Here is a 21,844-nt window from a genome sequence, read left to right on the forward strand (position 1 = left end):
TTTTTTTTTATTTTGTAATTTTATTCGAGGGAGTTACTTGTGTTTTCTAGTTAGAGCTTTAGGGGTGTCAAACAAATATTGATATGTTATTAAGATACTAAAATGTATTTGACTATCCTTTCAGAACACATATTAATAAAATAGAATTAATAAAATAACATGATCAACAATAATATGATTCTTTGGTTTACATTACAAGTGACAGAACAGAGAGGATTGTTACTTTATTCATTTAACCAGGTAAAAAAAGATTAGCAAAAAGATCTTTTTAAGACAAAAACATTGTGTTGTACATACAGCTACTCTATCAGTGTGCTCCAGAATGGTTAAATTAAGACATTATAGTTTAACACTTTCTCATATCTGGAAAATTTACCTGGTGGGACGGCTTGACCTTAAGGCAGGCCGATTCTGGCCCACGGGCCACATGTTTGGCACCAGTGCTCTCTACCATTGAAATGGACATGACCCTAAAGTGAACACCACTATTTAGACAAGGGCACCCGGTACACCCTTGTCAGGGGGCAACACACACAGATAACCACTCACTCGTAAAGGTGTGACGGAATATTCTACTCAAGTAGAAGTACTATTACTTGATTGAAATTGTACTCAAATACAAGTAAGTCATAAATAAAATATTTAAGTATAAGTAAAAAGTAACTCAATTGAATAGTACTCAAAGTCAAATTAGTTACTTTCACCACCCACATTTATTTTTGGTAATAAATCTTGCCACAGTTCCCTTGTATAGAGCAAACATCTCATGTAAAGGAAGAGATGAAATCTTGCACAATTTGAACTTAATTTTTTTTCGACAAAGGCATCTGTATAAGGAAAAAGGTTTGTCAAAAATGCACAATTTTTTAAACAAAATAACACCAATTAATTCAATTCCCAACAAAAAAGATTTTCAGTCTTTAATTATTGATACATTTATAAACCCTAAAACTGAAAAAAAAAATAACTTCCATTCAACGCTGTTTGGCGCCGTACATTATGTTTAATCTGGTTGGTTGGCCATGATGTGATTCATTTGATTGTTGTCTGGTCATTTTTTATTTTTTTTTTTAGTTTCCCAATGACAGTTGATCATTTTAAAACAATAAATAATAATTTACCTAGTAACGGTTGGGTGTAGAAATTAAATGAATTCCTTTACTTTTACTCTTTTAAAACATACCTAAGTACAAGTAAAATGACTGATTTAGAAATATACTCAAAAAAGTACAAGTACCCATAAAAGCAACTCAATTACAGAACCACCTACAGGGAAATTAGAGACTGCCATCAACCAAACACATGTTTTTGGATTATTGTGGGAGGAAGCTGTAGTATCCCTAGAAAACCCACACAAGCACTTGGAGAACATGCAAGCTACACACAGAGAGGGCTCAAGAGTCCACCCCAGGGCTTGATAACCTTCTTGCTGTGAGGTAGCTGTGCTAACCACTACACCATCATGCACCCACCATTAAAAATAATTGGTGACTATAAACAAAAAGTTTGTGTAACAGTTGCAGAAAAGAAGTGGGTAAAAAGACCCAAACCAGGCATGGTGACCATTGTGATAAATAGCTGACTCAGGGGTTCCCAAAATCTATCCTATCTGACATAATAAATATAAAACACAAACAAAAAAATAAAAGCACTTTGTTAGGTTAAACAAAAGGTTGAGATGTAGGTTATACAGTAGCTATCAACAGTTAGTTATAATAATATAGTAATTATATAATAATTATTAAGTGTTGTTTGCTAAATTATGACACCTTTGGAGCTATGTTGGCATTTTTTGGGTCAGGGATAGGGCTTAGGGTAATGAAGGGTTCGGGTTAGGGTAATGAGCAACACTTCCTTCATGACATCTTATTCATGCTAATGACAGATGCCATGTCATAATAATGACAGCGTAATGTCAGCCTTATGTATACCCCTTCAAATAAAGTGTTACAGTTAACAATAGTAGCAGTAATTTTGTAAATATTGTGATATACATATACAGTATGTATAACGTTGATATATCTAAATCCATATGAGACCAACTTTTGGCACAATTAATACAATTAAATACTCTTAAGACATCCTGGCTTATTCATCTGAAACGTTTTCTCACTTTTTCCTGTCTAAGAATGTTTGCTTAAAGGTATTTTATTACCGATAACAGTTATTGTAAAACTTAATGTTGCAAGAGAAAATAAGAGAGATTAGGTTGTGAGGGCCGAGTAAGTTAGCTAGTCGAGGACACTGTGAGGTAAAATCTTTACATTCCCTCAAGGAAAGGGTGAAGAAGTTGCTATCACCACTACTTCCACAAACATTTAGTGAATGGGGAGAAAATCAAAAGAACACTGTCTTGACATTTTAAATAAACAAGAAGACATAGTCATCAACATCTCCCGCCAGATTGGTTCTCATTATAACTCATAACCTTTTCCTAAATGTCCTAAATCTAAGAACTTAGATGTATACATAAGAAAATATCGTATTATCAAATCAGAATATAAAATTACTAACTATCTTAAATGGTTTCTAAGAAAAGCTGTCCCCTTTGAAGATAGCTCAAACAGAGTAAAAAACGGGAACAAGGGCAATAACTCTGGAAAAAATGATTGCATGCTTCTCATTCTCAAACTTCATCAAGGTATTGATACCCTGATGCTACACACCAAATTTGGTTATCCTATCTTAAACAATTTCTGAGAAAAACTGTCCTGTTTTGAAGATGCCTCGAACAGAGTAAAAAAACCGGAACAAGGGCAATAACTCCGGAAAAAATAATTGTGTGCTTCTCATTTTCAAACTCCATCAAGTTATTAATTCCCTGAAGCCACACCCCAAATTTGGTTATCCTTTCTTATGTAATTTCTAAGAAAAGCTGTCCCCTTTGAAGATACCTTGAACGGAGTAAAAAAATGAAACAAGGGCAATAACTCTGGAAAAAATAATTGTGCGCTTCTTATTTTCAAACTCCATCGAGGTATTGATGCCCTGAAGCCATACACCAAATTTGGTTATCCTGTCTTAAACAATTTCTGAGAAAAGCTGTCCCCTTTGAAGATACCTTGAACAGAGTTAAAAAAAACAAAACAAAACAAGGGCAATAACTCTGGAAAAAATATTTGCGCACTTCTCATTTTCGAACTCAATCAAGGTATTGATACCCTAAAACCACACATCAAATTTGGTTATCTATCTTAAACAGTTTCTGAGAAAAGCTGTCCCCTTTGACGGACGCACGGATGGAGCTCAAACCTACTGTTTATCCCCCTTCCACACTTTGTGGCGGGGATAATAATACATTTGTACACGCTGTGTATAGATTTTTCTTTCTCTTATCTCGCCTTGGGCACCAAATGACCTGGTCAGATACACACAGGATTTTGTTTTATTTCTTTTTAAACAAAAGGGAAAGTAGGGTAGTAACCAGCAGGGGATGTTCCTATAAATGGAAAATAAAATACAACTGTATTACGAGTACTTTCCATATTGTGCAATCCCTTATGAAATCCATCTGCACTACAGACCATGTGATCCACGAAAGTCAGCTTGCGAAAGTGAAAGTGATTGTGTGGGAGAGACAAGAGGGAAGCTGCGGTGCACAGGGACCATGGTCCCAGCCGGTGTGTTCTCACTATGTTCTCATGCTTTAGCAGTAGGAGAACAGGGAGCTGTCGGATGGATCCTGGGTTCTTTGTCAGTCTGCTGACGGTGTGTCTCCTCGGAGCTGTACGGTGCAGCGGAGGTAACACACACACACACACACACACACACACACACACACACACACACACACACACACACACACACACACACACACACACACACACACACACACACACACACAGACACACACGCACACAAAAAAATATGACTTCCCAAAAAAACACAAAATGACAGAACCTAGCCCTTGACCCAGAGGTGAAAGTAATGGATTAGTATTTACGTATATATATATATATATATATATATATATATATATATATATATATATATATATATATATATATATATATATATATATATTTATATATATATATATATATATTATTAAAACTATTATATATTATATATTAAAACTAAGTGTTGTAGTATAATCATGAAGGGTTCAACTATGTGTGCTGTAAGTTTTATGACACTACCACTTTCCTATATGAATATATTGGTTTTTATTTTTTGTATCTTTTTCCGGTGTTGCAATTTGCTGACGCATTCCAGCCCCCTCGTCTGGGGCCCCTACGCTCAACAGCGCTGGCGAGAATCCTGATAATGTTAGCCTTCTGTATAAAACTTCAAATAAAGTGTCACTGAACAAATATAATAATGTACTCCAAAAAAAAACATACAAAATAACAATTTAGATTTTGAAAATTAAAGAACAATATACAAAATGACAACAAAAACACACTTTCCTTGTTAGTGCTCAGATTGCTCATTTGGTTCAGGTTCAGGTGACTTTCTTTGTACCCGTAGGTAGATCAGTGAAAACAAAGAATGGCATCTGTATTGACAGTGAATTCAACAGAGTGGTATTCCATGAAGAATATTCAAATTCTGAGTATGTTTGGGCTCAGATGAGGGAAGCTCTCAGTATCCCATTCCTGAAAGCGAGGTATGCGCCCCTCATTGGCCAGTTTAGGTCACGTGATAGGTGCACTACGTAATTTAAAGTTCCATCAGTTGTATTTTAGCTACCCCGCTAACCCTTTTATTTTAGCCCTAACCCTATCCCTAACACTAACCCAGAAAATACCGTAAAATGTTTATTTTTGTCGGATCTGTATATTTTAAGGTTGAATTTGCCATGTTAAATATGTTAAAATGACAAAATGTTTATGTCTAAAGTGGGATTTGAACCCAAGTTAGCGGAAGGAAGAAAAATTGAGTGTATCACCTTACACCACTCAACCACCCTGGCACAGTGAAAACACAGACACATTGCGCTTATGTAGAAAAGGTCCAGAAATGTACCCATCGTCCTGGGGGCTATGGCCACATTTAATGTATCTCTAGACACTTTCTATAAACAACAACAGTCATGGAGTGACGGAGTCATGGTTAGCTTAGCCTGTCCGCAGTTTGGCAGTCGTACACAAAAATAGAGAGCAAAGGATCGCAATTTGTAATTCCTGTAACTCGGAAAGAAGTCCTGGTGGAGCTGCAAACAAAACGCTACCTCATTCACTATAAGACACCACCACACCGCAGAGTGTGGAGCATTTGAATCTAGAAATCAAGCTAATGCTAAAGCTAAAGCTAACGTAGCAAACAGCCATTGGAGTGCTCTTAGTGCTTATGAACAGTGAAACTAGCAAAGCGACTACAAAGAAAATGGTGGAGTTCATGGCATTGTACATGAATAAAAAGCTTCCACTAAAGAACAAGTGACTGTAATAAGTGTGAGAACAACTAACCAGTGTTATTTTCATTCTGTCATTACACGTTGACTTGTTACACATGATACACTTTATTATTTCTGTAAAATATTTGACTTTTAGGAGCTTTTGTCCTGTCATCCCATTTTTAAAATAATATTTTTACATTTAAATATTCACAAAGCTGCTGCATTTGGACCTTTTTTTTTTGGACTAGAAGGAAACCTAAAACTCAAGACACTTTATTGGTAGTTTAAGATGTTTTTTAGTTTGTCTTAAATATCATTATTTTATAATCTACTCCAAACCCTGTGATTTTCCTTTCTTTGTTAAACCAAAATACTGCAGTACACTCTTTTGGGCAAAGAGCGGAAAACAGGTAACCTGTTGAATATGTTTAGTTTGTTATTAAAATGTGAAAAATGAAAGACTAAAGGAAGTGATATAATTTAGTATTTTGGACAGCAGTGTTCTAAACTTTTAATTTATATTTGAGATAACAACCTCATGTGCAGTTAAAACAACATGTTTGTATTTTTTTGTGGATATTGTTCAGTGTTTTACAATAAAATAAGATTGGAATATTCAAGGTGTTGGCACCTAAAAAAAAAAAAAATCGGGATTGGATAAAATCGGGATCGGCAGGTCAGGCATTTAAAAAAATTGGTGATCGTTCAGAAAATTGCAATTGGTGCACCCCTATTTACAATGATTTATTAACTAACATTGCTATTCATTACTACCGGTACTTATTACTCGTTATTTGTTAAAATTATGCGTCATCTGTATATTTTTGTTACCTGTTTGAAATAAATCAGTTTGAACAAAGCAGTTTGTGAGCAGCATGAGGAGACACAGAGAGAAATGAGACTAACATGACAGAAACCTACTGTACAGTTATTTGGACAACATATGACTGTGTCTCATGTTGATTTCACTTTTAGACAACATTGGATGTCCGTGTCCAGACATTCCTAGTCGGGATTTGACAACCCCTCCATCCAGGGAATGCCGGCAGATCAACAGCACTTTCCGCTACAGCTGTGTGGATGGTTACGTGAGGAAAGCTGGGACCTCAAACCGTGTCAAATGTGAGCTAAAGAACGGAAAAGTACGCTGGGAATTCCACACTACAGCCCTGAACTGCATCGGTAAAAAAAATCCTATCTTTTTATTCCCAAAATGTGAATAAAACCTGCAAATTTTTGTGTCTAAAAAAAATTGGCTGTTATTTTTCTTCATTCACACCAAAATGCAGAAATGAAAGAAAAAGCTATCTTTGCCACAGCTGCTGGTTAACAACAATGAGATGAAAGAATAGATACTATTCTGCTCCAACTCAAACCTGAGAAACCAGTCACAGGAAAACAAAGCATTCCCGTCAGCAGGGCCATCTATGATGGGAAAAAGCCGCCCTCAGGCAACAGAGTGCATGCTGATGCATGCACGGAGAGGTTAGAATAGAGGAAAATAAACTCCTGACCTAGGAAGCATTCATTTGATACAGACACCTGGATCCGTTTGATGCTGCTTCATTGTCTTTTTAAAGAGTAACTAAACCCCAAAAGCACTTTTTTTCTGCTGATTACAAATGTATTTGGGTATGAAGTAGTGCTGTTGACTGATCCTGGTCCAACGCTCAACATTTTAGTCAAAGTATTTCAATTTGGCACATTCAGTTGAAAAATGTCAGAGTGACTGTTAGAGGTGAGTATTGGCAAGGATGTTGCAATACGATACGTATCGCGATACTTGGGTCACAATACGATATAATCACGATATATCTATATTATTCTACCCAGTTAATATCAAAATTCAACTTAGAGATGAAAAATGAAGTTGCTGTATATGTTCATCAGAAGATATTGATCATTCAGAGGACAAATTGATTTCAAACATCCTATTTATTATTTATTATTAGTGTTTTTGCACATTTTCACTGAAAAAAAGAAAATGCAGTGTTACACACTGCCATCATAACATAAAGTGCAACAAGTTTCTTTTCACTGAAACTACTGTGTAGAAGTCTCAAAGTAACCATGACAACATAATGACGGTACTGTAACAACTGTAAGAGAGATCATTAAGGATAAATCACCCTAAGTTACTGATAATGCACAACAATAAGAAGAAAAAAATTCTATTGTGTCAGTTTAAACACTTTTTCACACACCTAGTGCCCTCTATGGGTTGAAACCCGGCTATTACAAATGTATTTTTGCTATTGGCTGAGAACAAGATCATGTGACGTTTTGGGACCATCTTGCTAGAGCCGTTTAGAGAGAGAATTGGGACAACGGAAGTTCAAAATGCTTGACCGTCACATGATTCATGTAGATTCAAATAGTTCCCGAAAGTTATTGGCGGACAATTTTAATCCATTGATTCCGAGTGACTTAACTGGGATTTTTGGTAATTTGTCGCTAATAATTGCATTGATTTACAATATTTATGCAGTACACATATATGTGTATATACAATATATGTTTATGTAGTTCCATAAATAGTTTTTTTTTTACTAACGTAAATTTGTAAACAGCTAGCTTACCTGCTTTTTTTGACCAAGTTAGGCCAACATTAATTTGGTTAAAAACCGTGTTGATATCTATGTATTGTATACAGAATGTATTGCTTTGAATTTTTTTTAATGTTCTTAAACTTGTGTGGTGTTAAGAGCAATCACATCCCAATGTTTATTGACATACTAATAGCCATACAACCTTTATGCATACAACCAACTTCTATTTAGAAGGAGGTGTGTTTAAAAATTCATACTAGTTTATTTTATGTCCATTTCAGTAATCCCATGGTAATTAAGGGCCTATGTAATCTTAACGGTTTAATGTAATTTTTGACATTCCGATAGGACAGATCAAAACCCATGAAAGAGCTCTGGGACAGACTAGGACAAAAGGAGTCTGACAGGTGACTATCAATGATTGTCAACTGACAGCACAACGGGTCAGAGGAGGATTAGCATTAGCGGCATGATGCTGTTGTGTTGTCCAGGAAATCCATTTCACATACATTGAATTAAATATTTCTGTTTACAATTTGTATGCAACCCTGCTTTTCTTAACACTATATATACTGCACATGAATACATAATATTTACAAATTCAGAATAACTTCACTGTCTACTTTTTGTTTGACAAAAGGCAGAAATATATATTTGTCTTGCATGTGCAAATCTGAAAAAAAAGGGTCATTAAAAACACATCACATCCAGACAGGACACATACAAACATAAAAACATATGTTTATACATATATAAAAATAGACATTATATTTTTACTATACACTTATGTACCAAGATGAATTCATGAAATGAATGTTTAACAAAATCAGAAACATTAATAACTTGTCATGCAGTTTGTCTGTGCCTTTCATACGTTGTGTCCTTGCATGTAGTCGTCATCATGGTTTGCTGTGCTGCTTGGGGATGCTCCAATCGCTCCGAAAAAGGAGTGAAAATGTATGGCTATTGGGTTTGGATACGTTGATAATAATAATAATGACAATAATAATAATAATAATAATAATAATAATAATAATAATAATAATAATAATATCCAAAATGAGTATTTAAACGTCTTTCCGTTCAAAAGAGCATCACAAACTGTCTACTCTGCTCAAGCTCCATTGCGCTGCAATAGTCAACTGCTCACTTCCGGGAACTATTGTGAGGCTCCATGAACCGCCAATGCTGTAAAAACAAAAACGGTTCATTGGTGTGAACGGAATTGTTGCAACTCTCTCTCTAAACGGCTCTGTACCTTGCGTCACACTCAATCACTGTTAGCCCCGCCCCTTTTAGAAAAACTAGTACCTGTGACCTCTACAACATGTAGTGAGTAGGTTGGATTGAGAGAAGAGTGAATAAACAGGTATATTCAGTATTGAGTAGGTAGTTAGCATAGATTGTTCTTTGGAAATTTTGTCGTATCGACTGGGCGTGTCAACTACTCCAGGAGCCCTGCCCATAATCATGGCATTTTTTGATTTTCCCTCCTAGTAGCAGGTCAGTAAAAAAGCAGGGGTTTAGTTACTCTTTAAAAAGTCATTAGTAAGGCAGTGCTCAGGCTTCTGTTTCACTCATACATTCTGACTGATGTATATTCCAGAGCACAGGTGTGATTTCCAGCCACTCGCTGTAAATATGAGACAGAAGCTTGATTACAGTCATTAAGTGGCCACACCTGAACTAATAAACCTACTTTCCCCGATTACCCCTGCCTGCCAACACAAACACCACAGACTCACACTAATACACACACTTATTGATCACAGTGGCTGTGTTGACAGTAGGATACTGGATTTGAGCAAATATTGTTTCTATGGCAAATAAACGAGTGGTGTATGAGTTCTGTTTGAACTTGAAATCCATTTTCCTAACAAAGTGGAGTTTGCATGTTCTCTTCCTGATATGCCTGTTTATTTATTGTTCTCATTAAGAATTATCACCCATGTGTGCCACAGATAGGCTAGGTTACTATCAGGGTTAGGGTCAATTATAATTGTAATCGCATACTACTTGTAACCTACTACAATGACACGCTCTCCACCTGTCTTAATGAACTGGCACCCATAAAAACCAAAATAGTCTCTTACTCGTTCAGCGCCCAGGTTCACTCCTGAACTTCATAAAATGAAATCCTGCAAACACCGGCTTGAGAGACTATATAGAAAAAATGGTTTAACGGTCCATCTTCAAATGTATACTGAACACATCCAGCAATACAAAGACGCTCTCAACACTGCCCGATCCAACTTCTACTCAAATCTCATACGCACTGGCTCCAAAAACCCTAAAACTCTTTTTTCCACAATCAACAACCTCCGAAAACCCAGTGATAATACATCAGCATACTTCATAGTCTCCAAATACAACTCATTCCTTGCTTACTTTCAATCCAAAGTTAACACCATCTACAGCATCCTCACTCCCCCCACAGGTCACTCAGTGCCTCCAACTGATCCACCTTCTCCTCACCTTCCCTAGCCTCTCTTTCAGTTCTCCCCTCTCTCTTCAAGCGAACTCTTGAAAATTCTTTCTGGCAATGAAACTCCTACCTGCTCCTTGGACCCTGTTCCCTCTGGTTTCATTAGAAGTAGCTTCCCAACATTTCCCCTCTGATTTCCAGAATCATTAACTTATCACTCTCCACTGGTTCTGTTCCTCAGTCTCTCAAGCTGGCCGCTTTCACCCCCCTTCTTAAAAAACCTGGTCTTGATCCGGACAAACTTGCTGACTTCCGGCCCATATCCAATCTCCCCTTTCTGTCTAAAATCCTGGAACGTGTTGTAGCCAGCCAGCTAAAATCCCACCTCAACTCCAACAGTCTCTTCGAACCCTTCCAGTCTTGATTCCGTTCCCAACACAGTATAGAAACAGCCCTACTGAAAGTCACCAACGATCTCCTGCTCTCCTCTGACTCTGGCCATCTCAATATACTCATCCTCCTCGACCTCAGTGCAGCCTTTGACACCATCAATCATTCCATTCTCATCTCCCGCCTGAAAACCTTGCTCAACATCAGTGACTCTGCTTTGGCCTGGCTCCAGTCCTACCTCACCACCTGACAACAGTTCATCCGGATCAATAACTGCTCCTCCATTACTGCTCCCATGTCTCAAGGCGTCCCCCAAGGTTTGCTGCTTGGTCCTCTCCTCTTCATCCTCTATCTTCTCCCCCTTGGCTCCATCATCCGTCGCCAGTCTCCATTTCCACTGCTACGCCGACGACATTCAGTTATACATCTCCAATAAATATATCACTCCCACCACCCTCTCCACCCTCACCCACTGTCTATCAGAAATAAATGTCTGGATGAAACACAATTTCCTCAATCTCAACTCTGAAAAATCTGATATCATCATTATTGGCCCCAAAAACCTCATAAACTCCTCTCAGAATTTCTCCCTTCATCTTGACGAGACCACTCTATCACCATCCCCTCTCATCCGTAACTAGTGTTGGGAACGTTACTCTAAAAAAGTAATTAGTTATAGTTACTCACTACTTGTTAAAAAAAGTAACTGCGTTAGTAACTAAATTACTCTATAATAAAAGTAACTCATTACCAAGGAAGGTAACTATTTGCGTTACTATTAAAAAAAAAGTTGCTCTATGTCAAATAATTCACATTTTTTAGATGCGTGTGTCGTTGTGAGGTGCTTCATTAATTTTGAGTTGCTTACAACGGATGTTGACAAAGTCTTCTCTCCTGGATATAATGAACACTTCTCATACACGTTGAAAATATTGAATATTGAGTTGAAAATATTGAACTCCTGTGGCTGTTTCGCATTACGAAAGCCAGTCATAGTCTTAATTGATGATGACGTCAGGCTGTCAACACGAACACCGGTCTGTTCACCCATTCAACCATGGAGTAGAAGCTGTGTGTGACCACCTGGAGCTGTGTGACACGGCCTTTATAACTGGGACCGGACGAGGAAGGATTTGGCGTGGAGGAGAACCAGCGAGGAGGTGGTAGTAGCAGGTAAAAGTTCTCTCTGTAGCACTGAGCTGGCATAGCATTAGCCGCTAATCATACCGGCTTTTTTCACTGGTGGTTTATGTTTATAAGAGGAGAAAAAGGAGCGCAGCTCCTCGCTTCAGCAGACAGTGAAACTCACTGGGTGTGTCGCTGGTGGGCGGGGCTTCGCTTCAGATGCGTGTATGATGCGAATGGGGAAATTTTTTGATCTAGCGGACCCTGCGGTACGTTTTGTACAGCAGATGCATCCGGTGCCGCAGAAGACGCATTCGGTGTGAACGCAGCATAACATTTACATCATTGATTACATTATTATGTTGAACTCGGTCCGTTGGCGATCCACAATGACTTCTGTCATTTGTTGTTGGTTGGAGGAAGAGGATGTTTTAGTTCAAAGTCACCATCCTTTTATCAGAGGTCCAACATTCTAAAGATGTTCTCACAGACGTGTCCATCTGCTACAGCGAGAACATGCATACTCCACCCAGAAAGGTCGAAGGTATCCTCTTCAGATTCTTCAATATTAAATGTTGTTTTACATTTTGTTTCAGAGGACCCGAAACGTCCCAAAACACAATCACCAAATAGCACAATAAGTACCGGTAAGTATCTGCCTCTGAGAAGCAAATTTAATACCATGTAATTAATATACTGATATAAATGGCAAGACCTGCGAACTGTATTGTATTGTTTACCTAGTGTGGAGTTTTTTTGTTTAGTTTTTTTCCGCAGAAATTGTAATCATAATTAGTCATCAGAATGCCATGTGTTTGTTTTGTTTTGCAGAGAGTCACAATGAATCTTCTGGAAATGTCTTTATCACCACGAGAGCCAGTGAGTTCTTCTTGTACCATAGCATATAGAGATGCAGCGATACCACTTTTTCACAAACCGATACAATACCAATACTTGGATTCATGCGCTTGCCGATCCTGAGTACGGATTCTGATATTTCTACCACACACAAATAAAAAGGGGAAAAATGCAGTAAATTGAAAGAAAGTACTTTCTACTCTGCTTGTTACAAAAATAATGATATAGATATTAGAACAATAAAAAAACACTAGAAAAATCATTTCAAGTCAAAAAAGAACATTTTCTGTAAAAATAGGTCCCCCTGGTGGCCAATCCCAAAACATACAACAGAATTTACAGGCCACCATTTAAAGCAATGGGATATCGGTTCCCAGCAGGGTTGGGGTCAATCTTAATTATAATTGTGTAATTGATAATTAATTACAATTATGGCATGATTGTAATTGTAATTTTGAAAATCTGTTGCTGTTGTAATAAATTGTGATTGAGTTCAAATAATTGCTATGAACGTTCTATACAAATTGTCAATTATAATTTAACGCAAAACTGGGGAACCATGTTACAGTTCTTTGTACAGTTCTACACATATGTAGTTAACAATTATTAAAATATGTTTCATATCAAGCTTTAACACATTTTACCATACCATACCATACCATACCAAAGAATTGAAATCGACACAAAAAAAGCTCAGACCCCACACGAAAAATGATTAGAACCTATATTTTCATTGATTAGGAAGCCTAACAAGGTAACTAATAGATAGCTAAATAAATTAGATATTTGCTTTTGGTGTGTTTTACAGCTGATTTAAAATCCGTTATCATTAGAGATGCTAACAGAAAGCTAACACAAGAGGAAGGTTAACTTTTATTAGGTTATTTATTTCAGGCTCAGTAATTGTGATTAATTGTAATTGAACTTTATTAATTGACAATGTAATTGTAAGTTACTTTCTGAGGATAAAAAAATAAATAAATAAATAATTAATTGTAATTGAAAAAAATGCTGGTCACTGTAATTGTAATTTATATGTAATTGAACATGGGTAATTGTAACTGTAATTGTAACTGAAAAATGTAATTGACCCCAACCCTGTTTCCTGATATCGGTGAACTTTACTGAGTATGACTTGAGTAAAAGTATATTAGCACAGTAGCTCGATACTAGTATCGGTATCGATCCATCCCTAATAACATATTGTGAAAAAGCAAAAACATGTAAACACAGACCATTTGGTATCAAAGTATGCAGCTGTGAATGTATCATTCCTGGTTTAAAATGGGAGCAAAAAAAAGACTACATCAGCCAATGAAGAAGGGTTGTACTTGTGTGCACATGTGATGATGTCATCATTTTCTGTTCTTGTTTACATACAGTAAAACACATCTTATCGGTCTTGTTGTTTAACTTTGGTGTTGTAATCAGCAGCCACTCCCAGCAGCCCAAAGATGAAGCAGGATATGAGCTCATCACCCTCAGAGGCTGGAGGAGCAAGAGTGCAGACACTGTCATACGGTAAAGAGATTTCACTAACTCACGCCCATCCCAGTTCATCTTCCAGCTCACACTGCTTGCTTGGTAATGCAATAGAGCAGATGGGTTTTTTCAACTTTTATCACAGCGGAGGCCACAAAAATGTGATGGTTTGATCCAAGGACCATATTATCAACATTCATATCAGGGTCTAGAAACAGGACTGTTTTGAGCATTAATACTGCAAAGATTAAAGGTTTTTGTGTATTTTTGTTGGAGTTTTGTGTATTTTTTTAAAGACATTTTGTGTATTTTTATTGTTGTTTTGTATGTTCAGAGTCATTTCTGTGTCCTATTATTGTTTTGTACATTTTTCCCACATTTTTCTAGTTGCTCTGTGTTTTTTTCCCACTGTATTTTATTGTCAATTTGTGTAAATTTTTTTTTGATGTTTTGTGTATTTTTTTTGTCATTTTCTGTCATTTTATTGTCCTTTTGCTTGTTTTTTAAATTGTCTATGTTTTTTGAGTCATTTTGTGTATTAAGTAGCTTTTTTTGTAATCTTATTGTCCTTTTGCATATCCTTTTGTAATTTTGTATGTTTTTTGGAGTCATTTTGTGTGTGTTTTTGGAGTCATTTTGTATATTTTTGTGAATTTTTGTCGTCATCATTTTGTGTATTTTATTTTATTTTTTTAATATAGTTTGTGTAATTGTATTATCCTTTTGCCTGTTCTTTTGTAATGGTGTATGTTTTTTTGTATTCATTTTGTGTATTTTTGCTGTTGGTTTTTGTGTTATTATGTGTATTTACAAATTAGACCATGGAAACAAATGAAACGTGCACGAATGTGCACAATGATTATTAAAAATAAAACCTACAATGGCAGAGGATGCAGATTTTTCTACACCTAAATGGAAATTAGATGGTATTTTAAATTGAAAAAGATTAAACAGTTGGAAGAATATGACTAAAACCTTTGTAAAATCTGAAGTAGAGAAAGGGCGACTGAGTATTGCACGAAGCTCCGTGAGATGTTCGATCATGTTTGAGCTCAGATATTTAATTTGTTTACTGCATTTTAGTTGAACTAGATTCACAAAGTGAAAATATAGAAATACAATTGTTTAAGATTGTGTGTTGTTTTCCTTTCAAAAAGATTCATAATTAAAAATCATTCAAAAATCTATTTTAATTTGTCTTTGTTATTCATTTCTATAAAGTAGATCCTGTGATCGAGACCAAACTGAAGTCCACAACACTAGAGACGACCACGGTTTTAAAGGACTACACTAACTCCCCTCCAGAGGCCCTAACTGGTGAGTTACCATGGTTACCCAAAAATCATATAGAGATGGGCAACTTCTATAGTAGTGACCACAAAAATGTGATTGTCTGATCTGAGGGCCATGTAATAAACGTTAATGTCAGCGTTTAGAAATCTGTCTAATCTGAGCTTGAATACAGGAAATCACAAAGGGTTTTAGATGTTGTTTGTTGTGGGGTTTTTTTTGTGTAGTTTTGTTATTTTGTCTATTTTTCTGCTATTACGCATAGTTGTTTTTTTTGTGTGTCATGAGTCTTTCTATGTATTTTTGTTGTTGTTTTAATACATCAGTGACATGTTAGTCAGGTATGAACCCAGCAGGTCTCTCAGATCTATGGACACAGGTCAGATAGTGGAGCCCAGAGCTCACAGTAAACATGGTGATGCTGCTTTTAGTTGTTTTGCTGCAAAGAAGTGGAACAAACTGCCAGCAGAGCTGAGTCAGCATCTAATGTGAACATTTTTAAATCAAAGTTAAAGGCACTTTTTTTCTCTACTGCGTATGATTGAGCGGGAACATGTTTGGTCATGTTGTTGATGTCATGTGTTTGATGATTTTAATTGATTTTACTGATGATTTTAAATGTTCTTATTGATTTTAAGCTGTTGAATGTTTTGTCATGTAAAGCACATTGAGTTGCCTTGTGTATGAAATGCACCATACAAATAAATTTGCCTTGCCTTGCCTTTCACTTTTTTTCTAGTTATTTATTTGTAGTTGTCTTGTGTTTTTAGTGTAACTTTGTGTATTTTTGCTAGTTTTTTTTTGTATTTTTCTGTTGTTTTTGGAGTCATTTTGTACATTTACATTTATATATATACTGTATATATATACTGTATATACAGTATACATATAAAACTAAAATAGTAAATAATTTTTTTTGCATAATTCCTGTGTCTACAGCAGATAACATTTAAACAATTTATCTTCTGTCCAGGACCTGCTAAAGCAGCGATCATCTCCGTAGGTTCAATGGTGATCATCATTGCTTCGATTGCCATCAGCTTTATATTGTATCGTAGGTAAAGCCCAGCACTTCATGGTGATAAACTTGTTTTCATCTGTCCTTCTGCTTGGTATTATAGCCTTTTTATCCTCCATTTTTTTCAGTAGGTGTAGGACAACTTCTCAGCAGCCAACAGAAGAACAAGTCCCTATGAATCGTGCTCCAGCAGACCACTGAGTGTCCACAGTGAGCCTTTACTGCCTCTAAGGAGCTGCAGTGTGTTTATAAAACCTTTTTTTTTTTACATACTAAATGAATGGATAGAAAGGGTGGGAAGAAAACTGTACAATGTGTATTTTTATATATTGACAATAAAATATTTACCATCACAAAGGAGTTCATATTTTCACCAGTGTTTGATTTTTTTGTCTGTTAACAAGATTACGTCAAAAGTACTTAATGGATAGACAAATAGACCTTACGTCACACGTGTCAGACCCTTTGGAGATTGGAATTCGGCCCCCAGGACAAAAGTAAAAATGACAGAGAAAACACCAATTACTGTGTAAATGAAACCCAACAATATTTACAGGGGCTCCAAGTTTTTCCGGTGCTTATATCACGATTGCAGTCATTTTTTTATGTTAAACAGTTGAAAAAACTTTGATTTTCCTCAAATTCTTAGATTTCTCTTAATTTATTAGAAATTGGTCAGAAAATCTAGGAACTTTAAAGTGAAGATCCTGTAGACATTTAGTATTTTTAGACCACTGGATATTAAACCATAAACCTTTCAATATAAATTAACTATTGGGCCTTGCAAGTAAGCTGGATACAGACTTGTGTTGTATGTATCCAGATTTGTATGGACGTATGGGGCGTTTCCAGGTTCATTTTAAATGGGTGGTCAAGGTGGGCCAGAGAGTGAGTGTAGGGTGGCCACGGACCAACGGTGGATATTGTTTATAATGAAATTGCGTAAACATCATCAGTTTTTTTATGTCAAACTTCTGATACTGAAATATACAAAAACACAGTCAAAAGAATAACGCTGCAAATCTCCAATAGCAAGTGCTAGATTCTCAAATTAAACAATACTAACAATAATTAAATAAATAAACATACAGTAAATAGATTTTTTTTTTTTTAAAAAAAAAGCACTATTACGGCATTTCAAATCCCAGCTGGTGCCTTTTTATATTTATTTTCTGTGATTGTGAGGTGAACTTTTCTATGTTGAATAAATTACAACATTAACAAATAATGTTAAATACAACTTTGACCAGTCAATGCACAGTAACATAAATGAATGTGAACAAAGCGGGAGCTAGTTTAGAGTTGATGCTTTATTGTAGTACAGTACAGCAGAGCAAACCTCCTGACATTCTATCTTCACCAAAGCAAATTGTCCTCCTGTCGGGGAGGAACGTAAACAGGGTTTGTCATTCAGTGGTCACAGGAGATTAGATCACTTAACCGGAATAAACCAAAGCTATAAACACTCAGTCAGATATTCACATTCAACATCTGAAGATGTACACAGCTGAGGGTTCGAGGTCAAGACAGAAAATTGCAAAAGAAATGCAATAAAATTGTCCAGAGTGACTTGACCAGTGTACGCAGTTCTACAACTGTCCAATAGGAGGCGCTGGTGTGAAAAGGCTGATGAAAAGGCTTTGTTCTTCCTCTGCGCTGTATCAATCACTGCAGATGACCTGCTGATAGAGAAACTGATTATAAGCAGTGGCAGAACTACACCTCACAAAGGGGTGACTGAAGCCTTATTGAGGCAAGTGGTTTTACTATTTTTAAATACATGAAACATTATGTTTGAAATCAAATCTATATTCTGCACGTGCATCCAAAATGTCATCATTTTGGAACTTGTTGAAACTCTGGCTACTCTGTATTTTTAATACAGTATAACAAACTTGATCAAAAACTGTTTCTATAGGGTCACCAGAAAGCCAGAAAGTGAAAATGGGGACATGATGCAAAAAAATGTTGGGAACCACTACTGTAATGGAACTGTGGCAAAATTTATTACCACAAATAAATGTGGGTGGTGAAAGTAACTAGTTACTTTTACTTTGAGTACTATTTAATTGAGCGTTTTACTTGAGTATTTTATGTATGACTTACTTGTACTTGAGTACAATTTCAATCAAGTAACAGTACTTTTACTTCAGTAGGAAATATCAGTACTTTCCACTTCTGACTGTCAGTCATCTGGGTTGGCTCCTCAGATGTCCAATCAGGTTAAAAGGGCCCTGACCACAACTTTAGCTCCACCCCTAGATGGAAAATGCAAAGGTGCCAAATAGGAACATGAACATCCCTCTATTAGGCCATTTTTAAAAATTACTACTGGTTATGTTTTAGGACATCCCAAAATAAACCATGTATTGTAAACAACCTTTGTGTCATTAATGTACACTTGACCGACTATTTTTTCACTTACGTGTGTGCAAATTTGTTTGTTTTCCCCAGATTCTTCAAAATACAAATTTATAAAATGGAATTAAAAAACAACCACCAATAATAACCTTGCGATGGCTGTGTTCAGGGCCACTCATTGTAATGAGCCCTGTTTTTCTTCATCTTCTCATTTTTCTCCTTCTGCAGCCTCTCCAGCTCAGCCTCATACATCATTTCCTGAATCAGGTATTTCTCTCTACGCATTCTGTCCCGCAGGTCCTTTGGAAGGTCCGGGATCAGGTAAGCAATCAGGGTCTTGATGGCAAAGACCATATGCTGCAAAAATACGATCATGTTAATCTGAAGACAAGTTTTTTTTTTTTTCATATTTTAGTGCACATTTCTTTAGACAACATTTTCAACTAAACTTGGCAAGATCTCTGGGAATCTCCCATAGACACTTGTTACTGGGTGACTATGCACAAGACAACCAACAGAGGCCATTATAGTTAAAGCAACTTAAGTAATTACTCTTGCTCCTGATGTGAGTCTTGCAATAGTTCCAAGTCCTACTTGGGAAGAGTGGTGTTATTTTGTAAATATTAGAATTTTGGAATCAGACAGATTAAAGTTGCCGATAATGATCCGTAACATTTTTTTAAAACTGTACCTGTATTTCATCCAAAAGTTGTTCTCCTCTACTACTAAGCACACTGCCAAAGTGACTTCCCAACACATTTCTGGTATTTTCACAGATTAAAAGTTGTGCAAAAACAATGGCGGATATTGATTTTGTAGCTTTCCAGAGAAATAGCGCAATATGGCCAAAATTCAATGTCTGGTAAAGCGTCATCATATCCCGGGGATCACCATAAACAAATGACATGAAGTAAGAACACTTCTTAAAGATCAGAAATGTAACTTCAGACATCACATTTTAACCTTGAATTGTAAATTTTGCGTGATGACGTCAGGCATTTCATTCAAGTTGCAGTGAAACCACTAAGAATATTCTACTAGATTCTACTTCCTCTGTGTCAGCACAGATTTAGTCTATCCTTGTGGAATCTGTAATATGATTTTTATGCCTCTATGGGATTCCCAATCCCACAATGCAATGCGTGAAACTTTTCCGATGTTCAAGTCCTATGACCATTTATTAACAAATATAATATTTGTGACGGAGTCAAAAACAATCTTCTGACCGGCAATTTCCACCTTTGATCTTTGTGAGTGAATTCTCCCATTTAGGAAAAAATACCTTTGATTCATTGATCAATGAGGCCTACACCAGTTTTATCTGTGTTATAAAAATGTTAGACATCATCACTGGCAGCTTTAACAATGACCTGTGGGGTTCCCCAAGGCTCTGTTCAGGGACTTTTTTTGTTCAACCTTTATTTGCGTCCTTTGGGTCTAATTTAGCAGAGCAGTAATGTTGACAATCAGAGTTACACAGATAACATGCAAGTCAGCACTAGATGTGTACATCTTTGAATCCAGATGGCTGAGCTTTTTACTGCTTTTACAATTTCACTGATGCATTCTACAAATTGTCTGACATATTGTTTTTATTTAATTTTATTATTTCATGTCTAATGCTGCAATTTTATTATTTTACTTTGCTACACAAATAAATTATCCTTGCCTTTATAATATGTTACAGTAGTCAAATAATGACAATTTGTGTAATGTTAGCAGTGGCTGAATATTAAATATTGAAGCTTTGAATATTGATGTTCCCTCTTGCGATATGAGTAGCTACTGTATATTTACAGGTACAGATCATTTTGTGATTTCTTTGAAAATACCCAGCCTTAGTAAATTGATATATTCAAGGTTATATATTGTTGGTATTTGTATAATTTTAATATGCATTGTTATGCAAAGAAATATTTCCATTTTATGTTGGTTGAATAAAGTTAAGCATTGATCTCATGGTTTTTTTTTCAACTTTACTTTCTGAATCAATCTCCTTATGTCATTTATGAGACTTTATTAAAAACACTGACCTCAAAGACAATAATGAATGCCAGCCGGGCTGCCAGAACGTGCCAGAACTGCAGCGTGTAAGCATAAGGTTCAGCTGAGTCAGGAGGTTCTCTGTAATCTCGATACCTGGAAGAGTGCAATACATTTTAAATATATAAATAAAGTTTAATTAAAAAAATATATAAATAGTCACTGAAGATTTGAATATGTATGATTACATTCTAACGATTTTTTCTTCATATTTTGTTACACTTTGTTTATTATTATTATTATTACGTACCTAACTAAAATTCTTAATTTATGCAGTGAAGCATTTTATTCCACAATTAGTCTGTCAATGTTTTTATTTTATTTATTAGCAATATGAATCAAGGTAAGCAAAAATTAAAATTTGCCCGATAATATAACAACAAATTTGCCACTATATTAACAATTTATTTTAAAGATGAAAATCCTGCAGTTATTTTTCTGCTCATAAATAGTGTTAGAATACCGTTAGGTAAGCAGCACATGACCAGACTGTCTTAAAGATGTCATCATATTACCATTAGTAGTTTACCATAATGTCATACTTAATACCTGCAATATTTCACAGCTTCTCCAAACAGCTCTGACCCGTTAGTCCTGGGCTCAGATCTATTCTCAAAGTCAGACACAAGGAAAATAGAGAGACTGGCGTTGACATAGCCCATTAAACACCTGAAAAGCACACAGGAAGTGGGTTTTGCTTTAATCATTTTGAATGGATTGATAAAAATGTTATGTCAGTTTTATACATTTAATGGACTTCAACTGTACTCACCCTTGCCCTGCTCTTCCCTGACCAGCACAAGGTCCGTATTTATAAGCGTAAACAAGGCGAGGGATGAAGTCTGAGGTAACTGCGATGACAAAGGCATTGGTGATGACGGACAGGATGCCGATGCCCTCCAAAATACCATACCAGATTCCTGCAATATCACATGTGAACCATATGTGTTAGGCACCCTACT

At 36.1% G+C, this 21,844-nt stretch overlaps 2 protein-coding genes across 12 annotated transcripts in view; one reads left to right on the top strand and one right to left on the bottom strand.

Annotated features, from left to right (window-relative positions):
- The first annotated feature begins 3,551 nt into the window (after positions 1 to 3,551).
- Positions 3,552 to 16,838, top strand: il15ra (interleukin 15 receptor subunit alpha). 6 transcript variants are annotated; one of them, XM_028451351.1, is made up of 8 exons: positions 3,552 to 3,742; positions 6,317 to 6,523; positions 12,427 to 12,477; positions 12,662 to 12,709; positions 14,120 to 14,209; positions 15,392 to 15,487; positions 16,434 to 16,518; positions 16,607 to 16,838. In XM_028451351.1, the coding sequence occupies exons 1-8, from the start codon at positions 3,634 to 3,636 to the stop codon at positions 16,677 to 16,679; spliced, it is 759 nt and encodes a 252-aa protein (XP_028307152.1). In that variant the 5' UTR covers positions 3,552 to 3,633; the 3' UTR covers positions 16,680 to 16,838. The 6 variants fall into 6 exon arrangements, with proteins under 6 accessions (XP_028307152.1, XP_028307155.1, XP_028307157.1 ...); XM_028451354.1 differs by having other exon boundaries at positions 16,610 to 16,838; XM_028451356.1 differs by having other exon boundaries at positions 16,434 to 16,514.
- Positions 16,839 to 17,769: 931 nt separating this feature from the next.
- Positions 17,770 to 21,844, bottom strand: part of LOC114465942 (anoctamin-4) — a 49,146-nt gene continuing 45,071 nt past the window's right edge. For 3 of the 6 annotated variants that reach the window (XM_028451326.1, XM_028451329.1, XM_028451325.1), the window contains 4 exons: positions 21,655 to 21,802; positions 21,432 to 21,551; positions 20,873 to 20,978; positions 19,005 to 19,196 (listed from right to left, as the gene is read on the bottom strand). In XM_028451326.1, the coding sequence (XP_028307127.1) occupies positions 19,005 to 19,196; positions 20,873 to 20,978; positions 21,432 to 21,551; positions 21,655 to 21,802 (566 nt within the window). Of the gene's footprint in view, positions 18,161 to 18,988; positions 19,197 to 20,872; positions 20,979 to 21,431; positions 21,552 to 21,654; positions 21,803 to 21,844 lie in introns of those variants that run through there. The other 3 variants (XM_028451324.1, XM_028451330.1, XM_028451327.1) reach the window with 2 other exon arrangements.

This window comes from Gouania willdenowi, chromosome 6 (assembly GCF_900634775.1).
Source record: "Gouania willdenowi chromosome 6, fGouWil2.1, whole genome shotgun sequence".
NCBI lineage: Eukaryota > Metazoa > Chordata > Actinopteri > Blenniiformes > Gobiesocidae > Gouania > Gouania willdenowi.

Coding starts and splice junctions, on each gene's coding strand:
- il15ra (XM_028451351.1), top strand. CDS start 3,634: ATGTTCTCATGCTTTAGCAGTAGGAGAACAGGGAGCTGTCGGATGGAT. Junction 3,743..6,316: donor AGCTGTACGGTGCAGCGGAG/GTAACACACACA, acceptor TTTCACTTTTAG/ACAACATTGGATGTCCGTGT. Junction 16,519..16,606: donor AGCTTTATATTGTATCGTAG/GTAAAGCCCAGC, acceptor CATTTTTTTCAG/TAGGTGTAGGACAACTTCTC.